This window comes from Oncorhynchus clarkii, unplaced genomic scaffold (genome assembly GCF_045791955.1).
Source record: "Oncorhynchus clarkii lewisi isolate Uvic-CL-2024 unplaced genomic scaffold, UVic_Ocla_1.0 unplaced_contig_13588_pilon_pilon, whole genome shotgun sequence".
NCBI classification, from domain to species: domain Eukaryota; kingdom Metazoa; phylum Chordata; class Actinopteri; order Salmoniformes; family Salmonidae; genus Oncorhynchus; species Oncorhynchus clarkii.
In genome coordinates, this window is record NW_027258535.1 from 52,536 (window position 1) to 68,490 (window position 15,955).

At 41.5% G+C, this 15,955-nt stretch overlaps 1 protein-coding gene across 1 annotated transcript; it reads right to left on the minus strand.

Annotated features, from left to right (window-relative positions):
* Positions 1-6,930: 6,930 nt before the first annotated feature.
* Positions 6,931-14,440, minus strand: LOC139397201 (zinc finger protein 724-like). Its single transcript, XM_071144074.1, has 3 exons — positions 14,202-14,440; positions 8,969-9,356; positions 6,931-8,765 (listed from the first exon to the last, which is right to left on the minus strand). Exons 2-3 carry the CDS (start codon positions 9,345-9,347, stop codon positions 7,990-7,992), a joined length of 1,155 nt encoding a protein of 384 aa, XP_071000175.1. The 5' UTR covers positions 9,348-9,356; positions 14,202-14,440; the 3' UTR covers positions 6,931-7,989.
* Positions 14,441-15,955: the final 1,515 nt, after the last annotated feature.

The window sequence follows — 15,955 nt, forward strand, 5'->3', positions numbered from 1 at the left end:
TGTAAGCGCCAACCTCTGTAGCGCATTGCGGTCGGATGCAGGTCTCTGACCTCATCCCTGTCGGCTGTCTCATCGTTGTCGTTGATCAGGCCTACCAACGTTGTGCCGTCGGCAAACCTAATGATGGTGTTGGAGTCGTGCTTGGCCACTCAATCGTGGGTGAACAAGGAGTACAGAAGGGGTCTAAGCACGCAACCCTGAGAGTCTACCATTTTGAGGATCAGCGTGGCAGATAGGTTGTTGCTTACCCTTACCACCTGTGGGCGGCCCATCAGGAAGTTCAGGATCCAGTTGCAGAGGAGGTGTTTAGTTCCAAGGTCCTTAGCGATGAGCTTTGAGGATCACTATGGTGTTCAATACTGAGCTGTAGGTGTTCCTTTTGTCCAGGTTGTGAAAGGGCAGTGTGGAGTGCAATAGAGATTGCGTCATCTGTGGATCTGTTGGGGCAATCCTTTCAAAGCTGCAGACGTGGGTGCTACGGGTTGGTAGTGGCCTTAAACAGCTCACTGAGTGCGGTATTAGTGACAGCATCGGTTTGTGGTGGTAAATAGACAGCTATAAAAAAAACTTGAAATGAAAACTCATGGAAAACAGTGTCATCTACAGCTTATCATGAGGTACTCTACCTCAGTCAAGCAAAACCTTGAGACGTCCTTAATATCAGAGATCGCACACCAGCTGTTATTGACAAATACGATGCACGGAAAATCCAGCCAACTGTATATTATCCATGTCGTCATTCAGCCACGACTCAGTGAAGCGTAAGATATTACAGTTTTTAAATGTCCCGTTGGTAGGATAGTCTCGAACGGAGCGCATCCAGTTTATCCTCCAATGATTGCACGTTCGTCAATAGGACGAATGGTAGAGGCGGTTTACCCACTCGCCGAAGGACTCTCACAAGACACCCGGATCTGTGGCCCCTGTATCGGCGTAATGCGAATGAAGGGGATTTGTGCCTGGTCCGGGCGCAACAGTAAGTCCTTTGCGTACGACTCACCTCCAGTTCGAGGTGAGTAATCGCTATTCTGATAACTATAAGCACTTTATGGTCATTAGAGCCGGTGGCAGAAACAATATTTACAAAATGTATTAAACAACGCGGAAAAAAACAAACGCTACAAAGGGTTAGGAGTCCATAAACGGAAGCCATCCCCTCCGGCGCCATCATTATATTTTTTTTAGATAGTAAATTGTACGTTTAGGTTTTCAATACATCACGAACTGTTCCTGCGTATTGGTTATGGAGTGACATTAAAACGGTGTTAGACATTAGGCTATTTATCAAAATGTCTCGTGAACAGGAAGCAATGACAGCATCATTTTCAACTTAAGTTTTATGAATTATAAATGCAACTTTCAACATTCATAACATGCACCGACGACTAGTTGGGCGGGAACATAACTTCCGGGTGATAGTCGCACTGCCGTGTTTGCTTGCACTTCACAAAACACAAATGAGTAACATTGTCGACATAAATAGCTAGACTGCAAACATTAGTCGTCCTTAAGTGCATAGAAACTGGCCAACTCACCAGATTCCTTGTAGAAAATCCCAGCTAACGTATTTTTTTCCACGTGGAAAGGGAGGTAGGTATGTAGCTAGCTATATCTATTCAGTTAAGGCTAATGGTCCTTTACGATGTCCAAACAAAGTTGTCCTGTGGCTAATGTATTTCGGGGATTCAGAGGAGGATACCTTGCTTAAAGGCTAGTACGAGCACAAGTTCAGCTACCATATTTAGCAGGATAGCAACTTCCGCTTTGACTGGCGTTGTTGCGTTCAGGCTAGAGCAATCGAGTATCGATTTATTAGAACGGGTAGGGAAAAAAAATCTACTATCTATTCTATACTTATACAGTGCCTTCAGAAAGTATTCACACCCCTTTACCTATTTAGTTGTCTTACAAAAATGGATTCAATATACGTTTGTCTCACCCATCTACACCCATCATGACAAAGTGAAAACATGTTTTTAGCAATTTTAGCTAAATTATTGAAATTGAAATAGGAAATGCATAAGTATTCAAACCCCAGGGTCAATGCATTATAGAAGCACCTTTGGTGGTGATTACAGCTGTGTGTCGTCTTGGGTATGTCTGGATCAGCTGTGTGTCGTCTTGGGTATGCCTGGATCAGCTTTGAGTTGTCTTGGGTATGTCTGGATCAGCTTTGAGTCGTCTTGGGTATGTCTGGATCAGCTTTGAGTCGTCTTGGGTATGTCTGGATCAGCTTTGAGTCGTCTTGGGTATGTCTGGATCAGCTTTGAGTCGTCTTGGGTATGTCTGGATCAGCTTTGAGTCGTCTTGGGTATGCCTGGATCAGCTTTGAGTCGTCTTGGGTATGTCTGGATCAGCTTTGAGTTGTCTTGGGTATGTGTATATCAGCTTTGAGTCGTCTTGGGTATGCCTGGATCAGCTTTGAGTTGTCTTGGGTATGTGTATATCAGCTCTGAGTTGTCTTGGGTATGTCTGTATCAGCTTTGAGTCATCTTGGGTATGTCTGGATCAGCTTTGAGTCGTCTTGGGTATGTCTGGATCAGCTTTGAGTCGTTTTGGGTATGTCTGTATCAGCTTTGCACATCTGGATTTGAGGATTTTCTTGCTTGCATATCTTCTCAAGCTCAGTTGAGTTAGATGGGGCACGACGTGGACAGCAATCTTCAAGTCTTTCCACTGATTTTCAATGGGATTTTAGGCTGGGCTACTCAAGGACTTTTACATTATTTTACATGATTGTTCTGAAGCCATTCCAGCATTGCTGTATGAACGTAAATCTCCACCCCAGCTTAAGGTCGAAGGTCACTCTGAAGCATGTTCAGCAAGTATTTGCCTGTATTTGGCTCCATTCATTGTCCCTCTATCCTTGCCAATCTTCCAGTCCCTGCTACTGAAAAGCATCCCCATAGCATGATGCTGCCACCACCATGTGTCAAGGTATGGATGGTGTTACACGTGTGATGAGCTATGCCTGGTTTTCTCCAGAAATAACGCTGGCATTCAGGCTGAAGAGTTATATTTTTGTCTCATCAGACCACAGAATATTTTTGATTTATGGCCTGCTGTCATGTAACTTTTTCATTTTTCTCAGGAGTGGCTTCCATCTTCAGGAGTGGCTTCAATCTAGCCATTCTCCCATAAAGTCCAGATTGGTTGAATTGCTGTAGAGACTGTTGTCCTTCTGTAAGGATCTCCCATCCCAGCAAAGGAATTCTGTAGTTCTGTCAGAGTGGTCATTGGGTTCTCGGTCACCTCCCTACCCACGTGGAAACTGGAGATATTTTTTTACATCACTGGTTAGAGGACAACCTGGAGAAGACAGCCAGACACATTTCAATGTGTTGCGTTTTGATTCAAGTGGGTCGCACATCACGATAAGTGTAACCGCTACACTTTTTTTGTTCATCACTCCGATCAACATCACCTTGAAATCAAACTAGCACTACTCAATAGCCACACGGAATCCGAGAAGAACTTTTACATCACTGGTTAGAAGATAATTAGTTGAAGACAGTCATCTAAATTCTAGAATGTCGGATGGAGATTCTGGAAGGCTGACAAATAAGTTGCTTCGGTATTTAACTTGAATTTGACATGAGATATCAAAACCGACAAGGGTTGGGAAAGTACAGTGCCTTCGGAAAGTATTCAGACCTATTGACTTTTTCCACATTTTATTACGTTACAGCCTTATTCTAAAATTGATTAAATAAAATAAAAAATCAGCAATCTACACACAATACCTCATAATGACATAGCAAAAACAGGTTTTTAGACATTTTTGTAAACAGATATATCTTATTTACATAAGTATTCAGACCCTTTGATATGAGACTCAGAATTGAGCTCTGGTGCGTCCTGTTTCCATTGATCATCCTTGAGATGTTTTTACAACTTGATTGGAGTCCACCTGTGGTAAATTCAATTGATTGGACATGATTTGGAAAGGGACACATCTGTCTATATAAGGTCCCACAGTTGGCAGTGCATGTCAGAGCAAAGACCAAGCCATGAGGAATTGCCCTTTTGCAGAGAAGAATGGGAGAAACTCCCCAAATACAGGTGTGCCAAGCTTGTAGCATCACACCCAAGACTCTGCTGTGATCACTGCCAAAGGTGCTTCAACAAAAGTACTGAGTAAAGGGTCTGAATACTTATGTAAATGTGATATTTCCGTTTTTTTTTTAAGAGGTTAGCAAAAATGTTTTTTTTTAAACCGGTTTTGCTTTGTCATTATGGGGCATTGTGTGTAGATTGATGAGGGGGGAAAAAACAATTTAATCAATTTTAGAATAAGGCTGTAACATAACAAAATGTGGAAAAAGTCAAGGGGTCTGAATACTTTCCGAAGGCACTGTATTTGAGTGATAGTTTATACAGTGTCCCGCATTATTCATGCCGTTTGAGTTAGAAATTGACAGCAGCGTTCTAAGTCCTGCGACCGCCAAGCGGACCAGAACCAAAGATATTGATCTGTTTTATGAAGCCATCGATTGTGTCATCGCGATAACTATAAACTTTTACATTAACAGCACCAATCTGAGGTAAAAAAAAATAATGGTGTAATTAACCCTATTTCCATGCGGTAAAAACGTGAGCTTGCGTAATGTAGTCGTAACGTATGCCTTCCATTCGATGCGGAAAAAACGTGAGCTTGCGTAATGTAGTCGTAACGTATGCCTTCCATTCGATGCGGTCAAAACGTGAGCTTGCGTAATGTAGTCGTAACGTATGCCGTCCATTTGGACCAAAACATCAAGGAAGACGGCGAAATATAAAATAATCTAATATGTACAAATACATCAACATTTCAATGTAGGATGATAGTATTATGTTACCCACTATACATAAAACCTCTTTCTCACGAGTTTAACCGTTTGCAGAGTTTAAAAAAAGAATTGCTTGTATGCACAATTTAACGGGCGTTCTAGACAGTTCCCATAGTGACTGTGCAGCCCGTTCATTAGTCTTTCCCCAATAGGAGACATACAATAGTTTTGTGTCTACGTCGATGATGTTTCGTGTAGCTAATCTTACTTTAGGTTAAAACAAATAATGCATTTTTAGTTGTTCTCAGAAGAATAAGTTGGAAAAAATAATGCCAAGGTTCATAGGAGCTTCGGATTTATTCTCATTAAAAACCAAAATACAGTGGCATGTATTAACTACGCACATATGCGTTCAATTTTAATTACATTGAATTACAACATGAAAACTCCACCTATAACATTGAATTCCAACATGAAAACTCTACCTATAACATTGGCAAAACATTCTACATTATAAAATTGTAATTGACAATATGAGCCCGTTTTTAAAGTGACGGTCTCTCAGCCATCTTATGAAAGCACTAACAGTAGGTGGTAAAGTAAATATAACCCCACAGAGTGTGAAACCCTCAACACGTCATCAAACCAACACACCTTACTCTTCTCTATTTTTTACAAATTATTTGCCATTTGTCTTACAAGAAGCTAAAATTACTATGTATGCTGATGACTGCAGACTCTACACATCAGCACCTACAGCCAGGGAGCTCACGGAGACTCTTAGCAAAAGGACTTACAGAATAAACTGGACTTAAATACATCTAAAAGCATATTGTATTTGGTTCCAACCATTCTCTTAGACCTAAACCTCACCTGGGGTTGTGCATGTGAAGATGGGGTGTGAATATCATGGTCAGGTCATATTGTATTTGGTTCCAACCATCTCTTAGACCTAAACCTCACCTGGGGTTGTGCATGTGAAGATAGGGTGTGAATATCATGGTGAAGTCATATTGACTAAGTTGTTGTTTAGATGAGAAGTTAACATGGTCAAGTCATATTGACTAATTTGTTGTTTAGATGAGAATAAGTTATCGTGGTCAAGTCATATTGTCTAAGTTGTTGTGCAGTTATCATGGTCAAGTCATATTGACTAAGTTGTTGTTTAGATGAGGTGTAGTTATCGTGGTCAAGTCATATTGTCTAAGTTGTTGTTTAGATGAGGTGTAGTTATCGTGGTCAGATCATATTGTCTAAGTTGTTGTTTAGATGAGGTGTAGTTATCGTGGTCAAGTCATATTGTCTAAGTTGTTGTTTAGATGAGGTGTAGTTATCGTGGTCAGATCATATTGACTAAGTTGTTGTACATTTATCATGGTCAAGTCATATTGACTAAGTTGTTGTTTAGATGAGGTGTAGTTATCGTGGTCAAGTCATATTGTCTAAGTTGTTGTTTAGATGAGGTGTAGTTATCATGGTCTAGTCATATTGACTAAGTTGTTGTTTAGATGAGGTGTAGTTATCATGGTCAACTGTTAGACTAGGTTGTTGTTTAGATGGGGAGAAGTTAACATGGTCAAGTCATATTGACTAAGTTGTTGTTTAGATGAGGTGTAGTTATCATGGTCAACTGTTAGACTAGGTTGTTGACCAGGTTGTTGTGAAGATGGGGAGGGGTATTGTCTGTTTATAAAAATATGTTCTGTGTTTCTGACACAAAGATCAACTGTACTAGTTGTTCAGACTCTGGTCTTGTCCCATCTTGATGACTGTCTGGTAATATGGTCAGGTGCAGAAAAGAAAGACCTAGCAAAGCTGTCTCAAAACAAAACAGCACGTCTTGCCCCTTTAACTACACACATATAACTAACATCAACAACATGGATGATAGTCTTTTATGGTTGAGGGTTGAGGAGAAATGGACTACGTCTTGTCTTAAGAAATATTTGTGTGTTGAAAATACCGAACCACTTGTATATTGTATTTGTATACACTTCAGAACAGACAAAGTGCCTTCAGAAAGTATTCAGACCCCTTGATTTATTCCACATTCTGTTACGTTACAGCCTTATTCTAAAATGGATTCAATTGTTTTCCATCGTCAATCTACACACAATACCCCATAATGACATCACAATACCCCATAATGACATCACAATACCCCATAATGACATCACAATACCCCGTAATGACATCACAATACCTCATAATGACAAACAAAGAACAAAAACTTTTTTTTTCTCCAAAATTGTTGCAAATTCATACAAATAAAATAAAAAACTGACATCACATTTACATAAATATTCAGACCCTTTAATCAGTACTTTGTTGAAGCACCTTTGGCAGTGATTACAGCCTTGGGTTTTCTTGGGTATGACGCTAACCTGTATTTGGAGAGTTTCCCCCATTCTTATCTGCAGATCCTCTCAAGCTCTGTCAGGTTGGATGGGGTGCGTCGCTGCACAGCAATTTTCAGGTCTCTCCAGGGATGTTAGATCGGGTTCAAGTCCGGTCTCTGGCTGGGCCACTCAAGGACATTCAGAGACTTGTCCCGAAGCCACTTCTTGGCTGTATGCTTAGGGTAATTGTCCTGTTGGAAGGTGAACCATCGCCCCAGTCTGAGGTCCTGAGCAGGTTTTCATCAAGGATCTCTCTGTACTTTTCTCCGTTCATCTTTCCCTCGAACCTGACTAGTCTCCCAGTCCCTGCTGCTGAAAAACATCCCCACAGCATGATGCTTATTTCTCATAGTCTAAGAGTCCTTCAAGTGCCATTTGGCAAACTCTAAGCGGGCTGTCATGTGCCTTTTACTGAGGAGTGGCTTCCGTCTGGACACTCTACCATAAAGGCCTGATTGGTGGAGTGCTGCAGAGATGGTTGTCCTTCTAGAAGGTTCTCCCATCTCCACAGAGGTACTGTGGAGCTCTGTCAGAGTGACCATTGCGTTCTTGGTCACCGCCCTGACCAAGGTCCTTCTCCCCCGGGGTCTAAATACTTTCCGAATAGACTGCAGATACCCCACCAGACACACCACTGAGTTTCATCACGGTACCAACACCGTGAAGAATGGGGATCCAAAATCCTGTAGCTAATGGGGATCCTAATAAACTAAAAACTCACAGCAGACCACACATCTGTAATGTCTCTCTCCAGTGTGTGTTCGCTGATGCATCTTCAACTGTGAGTTTGTGTGCAACCCAGGCGAGATGATCGAATCCCCTCATTGATCAAAGCTTCTATAAGATTTCTCTCCCGCGTGTGTTCTCTTGTGCCTTGTCAGTTGTACCGTTTGACGGAAACTCTTTCCACATATAGCACAAACAAAAGGTTTCTCTCCTGTGTGAATTCTCTGGTGTATAGTCAGTGTTCCTAAGGTAGTGAAACTCTTCCCACATTGATCACAGACATATGGTTTCTCTCCTGTATGTGTTCGTCTGTGTTCAGTCAGGGAACCAGCTTCGGCAAAACTCTTCTCACATTGATCACAGTTATATGGTTTCTCTCCGGTGTGTGTTCGCTTGTGTATAGTCAGTTGTCCTGACTGACGGAAACTCTTTTCACATACAGCACAGACATATGGTTTCTCTCCTGTGTGTATTCTCTGGTGTATAGTCAGTGCTCCTAAGGTAGTGAAACCCTTCCCACATTGATCACAGACATAAGATTTCCTTCCTGTGTGTGTTCGCTTGTGTTCAGTCCTGGTATCAGCTCGAGCAAAACTCTTCCCACATTGATCACAGCGATAAGATTTCTCTCCAGTGTGTGTTAGCTTGTGTTTCGTCAGTTGCCCTGGCTGACGAAAACTCTTCCCACATTGATCACAACCATATGGTTTCTCTCCCGTGTGTATTCTCTGGTGTCTCTTTAGGTCTCCTAAATGTGGGAAACTTTTCTCACATACATCACAGTTGTAAGGTCGCTGGATCACTTTCAACCCTGGAGCCTTCCCAGATGATAAGACCCTCCCACTGAGCGAGCGACCGTTAGGGTTGTCCCCTGTGAAACAAAGACGTGAAGTTAAGGTTCCTCACATGCACCAAAGTACTTAACAATGACCTAGTGTTGAAGTATCTTCCCCATCCAACACAGATGAGCTGCTATACAACATTGAATAGTTACATTTAGCAAATATGGGTCAATTAATAAATATTGACCAATCAATGAACTGCTACAGAAGCAGATTGTAGTCTAATACACACCATTGTTCCTACTTGATGACATCGAATCTGAATCTCCATCGTTGTCCTCCACGTTCCATTCTTCATCGCAGTCTGTAGCATCATCATCATCATCAGACTGGCTGGGACTCATGGGTGCCACACTAGATTCTTCCTGTATTTTTCTGATGTCATCTTTCAGTCGGAGTAACCAAGACATTCCAAGCTCCTCCGATTTGACTGAATCTGCATTTTCCCACATTTCCTCCATGATTTTACGTCGCAACGAGCGATGGTTCTTTCCTTTAACTTGGGAGCCATCTATTCCACAGCGTTCACACAGGTGTCGTAAATGATCCTCCGTTAGAGGGTGTAAACTCTGTTCGATTTCTTCCAGCAATGCTTCCTTCTCTCCACTCATGTTGTCCTGCTGGTGGGAACAACAACAACAATGCAGTCAATGGCAAGACAGCAGGAAGTCCATACACTTTAGATGACCTGTAGTAGAAGAAGAAGACAGCAGGAAGTCCATACACTTTAGATGACCTGTAGAAGAAGACAGCAGGAAGTCCATACACTTTAGATGACCTGTAGAAGAAGAAGACAGCAGGAAGTCCATACACTTTAGATGACCTGTAGTAAAAGAAGAGAGCAGGAAGTCCATACACTTTAGATGACCTGTAGTAGAAGAAGAGAGCAGGAAGTCCATACACTTTAGATGACCTGTAGTAGAAGAAGAGAGCAGGAAGTCCATACACTTTAGATGACCTGTAGTAGAAGAAGACAGCAGGAAGTCCATACACTTTAGATGACCTGTAGTAGAAGAAGAGAGCAGGAAGTCCATACACTTTAGATGACCTGTAGTAGAAGAAGACAGCAGGAAGTCCATACACTTTAGATGACCTGTAGTAGAAGAAGACAGCAGGAAGTCCAGTTGATAAATGGCTACTACAGGTTGCCATCTATAAACAGGCATGGAAATATTCCCAAGTTCGTTGTGGTCGTTTTTTGTTTAGAAGAGGACAAACGGCGGATGTTTCCGCGGCTCTTGTCCCATGTTCATTGATTTCGATGTGAGTGATTAATATTTATTACAGTAGAACAAACTAATCTATTTCAGTCTGGAGTGACCGCTTGGTAAATATTGGTGCGTGAGCAGTTTTTAAAAGGTAGTATTTTAGCAAAATACAAGTAATCTGAACGAGTGTGACACGTGTGTGTAGAGGGGAATTTGTATGTCTTGGTCTTCAACAAAATCACAAATTATTTCAGCATATTGATGAATTTGGACATTTAAAACCTCTGATTAATGATTAATTAACGAGACATTAATACAGGTAACGAGTGGAGGACAGAGGAGCCTCTTAAAGAAGAAGCTACAGGTTTGTGAGAGCCAGAAATCTTGCTTGTTTGTAGGTGACCAAATACTTATTTTCCACCATAATTTGCAAATAAATTCATTAAAAATCCTACAATGTGATTTTCTGGATTTTTTTTTCTCATTTTGTCTGTCATAGTTGAAGTGTACCTATGATGAAAATTACAGGCCTCTCATCTTTTTAAGTGGGCGAACTTGCACAATTGGGTGCTGACTAAATACTTTTTTGCCCCACTGTATGTGTTATTTCATAGTTTTGATGACTTCACTATTATTCTATAATGTAGAAAATAGTACAAATAAAGAAAAACCCTAGAATGGGTTGGTGTGTCCAAACTTTAGGACTGATACTGTATGTAGATTGATTTTCTTCTTTTCTTTAAAATAACAAAACACAGACAATACCAATGGCCGCACACATCAGAGGGTGTTCTGGTCAGAGGGTGTTCTGGTCAGAGGGTGCTCGTGCCCCCACTCGCCCAGAGACATTCGGCAAGGCCCCACCCAGGCCCAAAGGGATTTTTCAAGGGCAGGACGTGGTTCGCCCAGGCGGGCATGGAAGTGAGCACACCCATATCAGGACCAACAGACACACCGCATGAATCCACCAGGACCAGCAGACACACAGCATGAATCTACCAGGACCAGCAGACACACAGCATGAATCCACCAGGACCAGCAGACACACAGCATGAATCTACCAGGACCAGCAGACACACAGCATGAATCTACCAGGACCAGCAGACACACAGCATGAATCTACCAGGACCAGCAGACACACAGCATGAATCTACCAGGACCAGCAGACACACAGCATGAATCTACCAGGACCAGCAGACACACAGCATGAATCTACCAGGACCAGCAGACACACAGCATGAATCTACCAGGACCAGCAGACACACAGCATGAATCTACCAGGACCAGCAGACACACACATTTGATTAATTTGAATGTATGTTTTTGCAAAAAAATTAAAATGCCTGTATTGCAGAATCAATTTTTTTTGTTTGTTTTTTGTTTTTAATGAGGGTTTATGTCCACTTGCTCTCATGTTTTTTATTTTTATTTATTTTACCTTTATTTAACTGGGCAAGTCAGTTAAGAACAAATTCTTATTTTCAATGACGGCCTAGGAACAGTGGGTTAACTGCCTGTTCAGGGGCAGAACGACAGATTGGTACCTTGTCAGCTCGGGGATTTGAACTTGCAACCTTCCGGTTACTAGTCTAACCACTCGGCTACCCTGCCGCCCTGTTGTCTTTTTGGTCTCCTTTGCTCCTTCTGTGCTGTGTGCACTTTCCCCATTTTACATCAGATATCTGTATATGACGACAAAATGCTCATGTCTCCTCCCTAACAACAGGAGTTGTCGTCCCAAAGTGAAGGCAGGCGACAAGTTTAGGTTCAAAATAAGCACAATGAAACAGATTGGCCTCTTTTTCTCCCAAGTCCCTACCACTCACAACAAAGATGAGAGATCACGTCTTCGTCACTGACAAGCAGGTTCAACTCGCTATTTTCATTTGAGGTTTGATCTAACACTCGGTCATATGGACCCTGAAACACATGGAGACATTATGTAACTGTAATAGAGGAGAAGTTAACCTCTCTAACCAATCCCTGTCTATGTTTCAACTCCTCACATTTCAAACCGAGCACACACACTATACACACACACTACACACACACTATACACACACACACACTACCCACACTCACTACACACACACACACTATACACACACACACTACACTACACACACTACCCACACACACACTACACTATACACACACACACTACACACTATACACACTACCCACACTACACATTATACACACACACACTACACACACTACACTATACACACACACACTATACACACACACTACACACACTATACACACTACCCACTATACACACACACTATACACACAGAGCAGACACCACTCAAACAGATGCTAAATGAATGCTCATTTTGTGGCGAGCGCATTACAGTACCACATACCGCTAGCAGCATTTTAGTCAAATAAAGACTGTTTAGTCTGTGTTTTATAAAATGTGCAATAAGCATTATAAACGATTATATAAGGAATTGGCAAATCGTTCTCATTCTGAGAAATAAGGTAGGCCACTTGATTTCAACATGTGAACAAAGTGGACAGGCTAGCCTGCTGTTCAAACAGCTGGAGACTGACAGAAAGGTGTGTGTTTTTTTTAAATAACAATTCAACTGTTCTGCCTTGTTAGCTAGCAAATAGATTCTAAACTTGAAATATAAAATATGAGCTGGCTAGTCACTAGCACGTGGGCTTGTGCTGGAGAGATTGTTTATGAGACCAGTGTTAATGTCCTATAATGACTGCTACATTATTAGTGAATGTGCATCATGCACGGTTCTGGTTAAAGCTGTAACAAAAAGGGCATTTGTACAGACAGACCTGAAAGACAGATCAGTGATAGTAAAAATAATAATAATAATAATTAAAAAGGGGGTACAACTATTTTTATTAAATTATTAGTGGGGTCTTATGGTTGTGGAAGGCATATAATCAGCCTTGGTATAATTTCACAAGCTCTGAATCCGTTAGATTATTGCTGACCGTTTTTAAAAATGAAGTGTATTTTACCTTGAAAATTGTACAACAAAGTTTATTTAGAGAATAACATTTTTAAATAATCAAGATATATTGTGAATCGCCAATAAATTTGAACATAAACGGAGATATGAGTATTGAGTCATATCACCCAGCCCTACAGGACAGTACCAGAGAGACATGCTATTGAGTCATATCCCCCAGCCCTAAAGGACAGTACCAGAGAGACATGCTATTGAGTCATATCACCCAGCCCTACAGGACAGTACCAAAGAGACACGCTATTGATTCTGCACCGGTCTGTCTGTTCAATACCCAATATATACTGAGCATTATTTCTGGAGAGAATTTTATTTAATAGCTTAAATTTAAAAGAACAAATTGATGCATCTGTTGTTTTGTATAACAGCTCAAACCCGTTGCCATGGTACTGGGACATCGAAGTTTTACGATTTATAAGGAGTCATTTTAAGTCATTTATGATTCTTAATTGGTGGCAGACAAACTAATTCATTACTTTCGCAAAATATTTAGCTGGTCCGTGTTTCTCCGGGGTGCTGTTGGAGAGATGAACCGCTATGGCGCTCCATCAACGTCCGGTCAAAAAATAATCTACATAAATCATGTAGCCTACGGTAGGCTACATCATCTATGACAATGTCGTGAAACAGACACTTTTTACATCATACAAGCACGCTTCTCCGATCAAATAGACTAAACAAAATGAAGGCCATAAAAAAAAGCTATTCGATGTGAATGACATCCTAAAAACCAGGCTACCCACACTTGCTGTCCAGGAGTTTCACTCTGCGGGCTAAATCATGATAATCAGTGATTACACGTTTATATTCCTTAATGGTTTTTGACTAACTGATCATAGCAACAACAAAAAATACAATACTTCAGCATTTCCTGCTGTGTAAATACATTGACTCATTGCAAATAGGCTCACTGATCAAGTTGGGTAGCTGATATTCAGAGCTTAAACAGCCAAAATGATTAGTCACAGGAATCAAGACTAATAACACAATGCAAATGTATGTTTTTACAAACGGTACCACGCAGACACTGGCTACACTATTCTAGTTGTGTAGGGCGGATTTAGTTGTTGTTGTCTCGTCTAGGGCGGAAGAACGGCCAGGACCGGGCCTGCACTGCGGTGTTTGATCACGAACCACTAAACTGGAATTATTGACGATATCGTCATATCTAGACTGTCAACATTCGTCGTTCTTAAATGCACAAAAATATTAATCCACCTACAGCTGTTGTTGAACATAAACTAGCTATTTAACTCACCAAATCCCTTGTAGAAAAGACAGCTAGCTAGCAAGCTAACGTAGCTAGCAAGTCCCTGTCCTCCCTTTTTTTCCACGTGGAAAATGAGGTAGCTAGCTAGCTTTATCTCGTCAGTTTTGGCTAAGGATCCTTTATGACTTTCAAACAAAGTTGTCCTGTGGCTGTTGCATTTCGGAGATTGAAAATAGGATATATTTATAGTTGGCTCCAAGCACGAACGTTTCAGCTACTATCTTGCAAGGTAGCAACTTCCGCTTTGACTGGCATTGTTGTTGTTCTTCTTCTACGGTATTTTTGCGGTCCGCAAACAAGTGTTGGGTGCATTCCGCCGCCACCTGTACAAGTGGTAAACGATAGAAGAAGAAAAAAACTAAATTGTTGGAAATAAACATTAAAAACCTATCCTACTCCGTCTGTCACAGTCCAATTCAAGTCACATCCTGACAACGGCTCAGTGGCCCGTGAGGACAGAACATTCTGTGACAGGATTTCTTGCAAGGCCTCGGCTGTAAACTCAGAGTCACAAAAGAGCGTTCTGTATGCACTAAAAAAATACTTATGACGAGGCACTAAATGCAACAAAGACCAACTTTTTTTCACGTGCAATATATCAGGATTCCTTGGTTGCCGAGAAACATTCACTGGCGCAGGCTCTATTACCATGGCGTCTTCAACGCCACTCGCCCCTTCCACTCGCCTCCAGATAGGAGACACACTGGACAGCCCTCACTCTTGCCACCTCTGTCTCCTTCCCACTAACTGGACAATCCGGGAAATGAAGGCGCATGTTCGCCACTTACAGTTGCAGCATAACCTCAGCTGGCACACGATATTCTTCCGGTCTGCATACATTCTCCATAGCTGAATAAAGGCACCAACATGGCAGCCGTTCTAAAACCTGGCCGAACTCTCTCTCTCTGTGTATATGCCTCAGGGTGATGGTAGTTGATGATGTCATCTCTAACGGGTATCTAGTCTTCACATAGAATGGTGTGGTTCTTTACAACAACAACGTGTGATTCACATAGGAAATGTACAAGTATAAAATGCATTAATGATATTAGGTGTGGTACCAAGATTGAACTGTGACTGAACTGAGGAGTCAAAACAATTAAAAAAAAGGTCACGCACACACCACGTAACTCAATGATTTTAATGAACCAATGTTTCTGTACACAATGAATTTGGATGGGTGGGGGGTTAATATTTAATCAATTAAAACCCGAATTCAGAATCTGTAGAACTGGATTCAAGCACAGATGCGGGAAAAGAGGTCACTGGAACGCAGGACGCTGTGACGGCGTCGTTGGCTCACATTCAACAAATCTGATCCAACCAAGTGGATATATTCGTCAAATCCGCCGTGTGATTTATGGGATGTAACAGGCCCACAAAGTGGTTACTGGAGTCCGGTTTCAAAATATTTGTCCGTTTCCTCTGCGTGACACATTTTTGAAGTTGTCCCTTTCCCTGTGGAGAAGAAGTAACTGCTAAACGCTAACATCCTGCTCTTATGAGCTTGTAGCATCCATCAACTATTTGTGTTAGTCAAAGTCCTTTTGTTACTATAATGCAGTTGATTTGGTGATGATGACATGAACATGTGTTAGGGGGTTGACATCCATACCAGCATTATACTCTGATTTTTACCTCAACATATAGTGAGGGGACCATGAGGAGATTCGGGATCTTTCTCCCACCTGTGTCCATGGCATTTCTATTGTTTTGGTCGAGTTCCATTGACCTCTTTACCG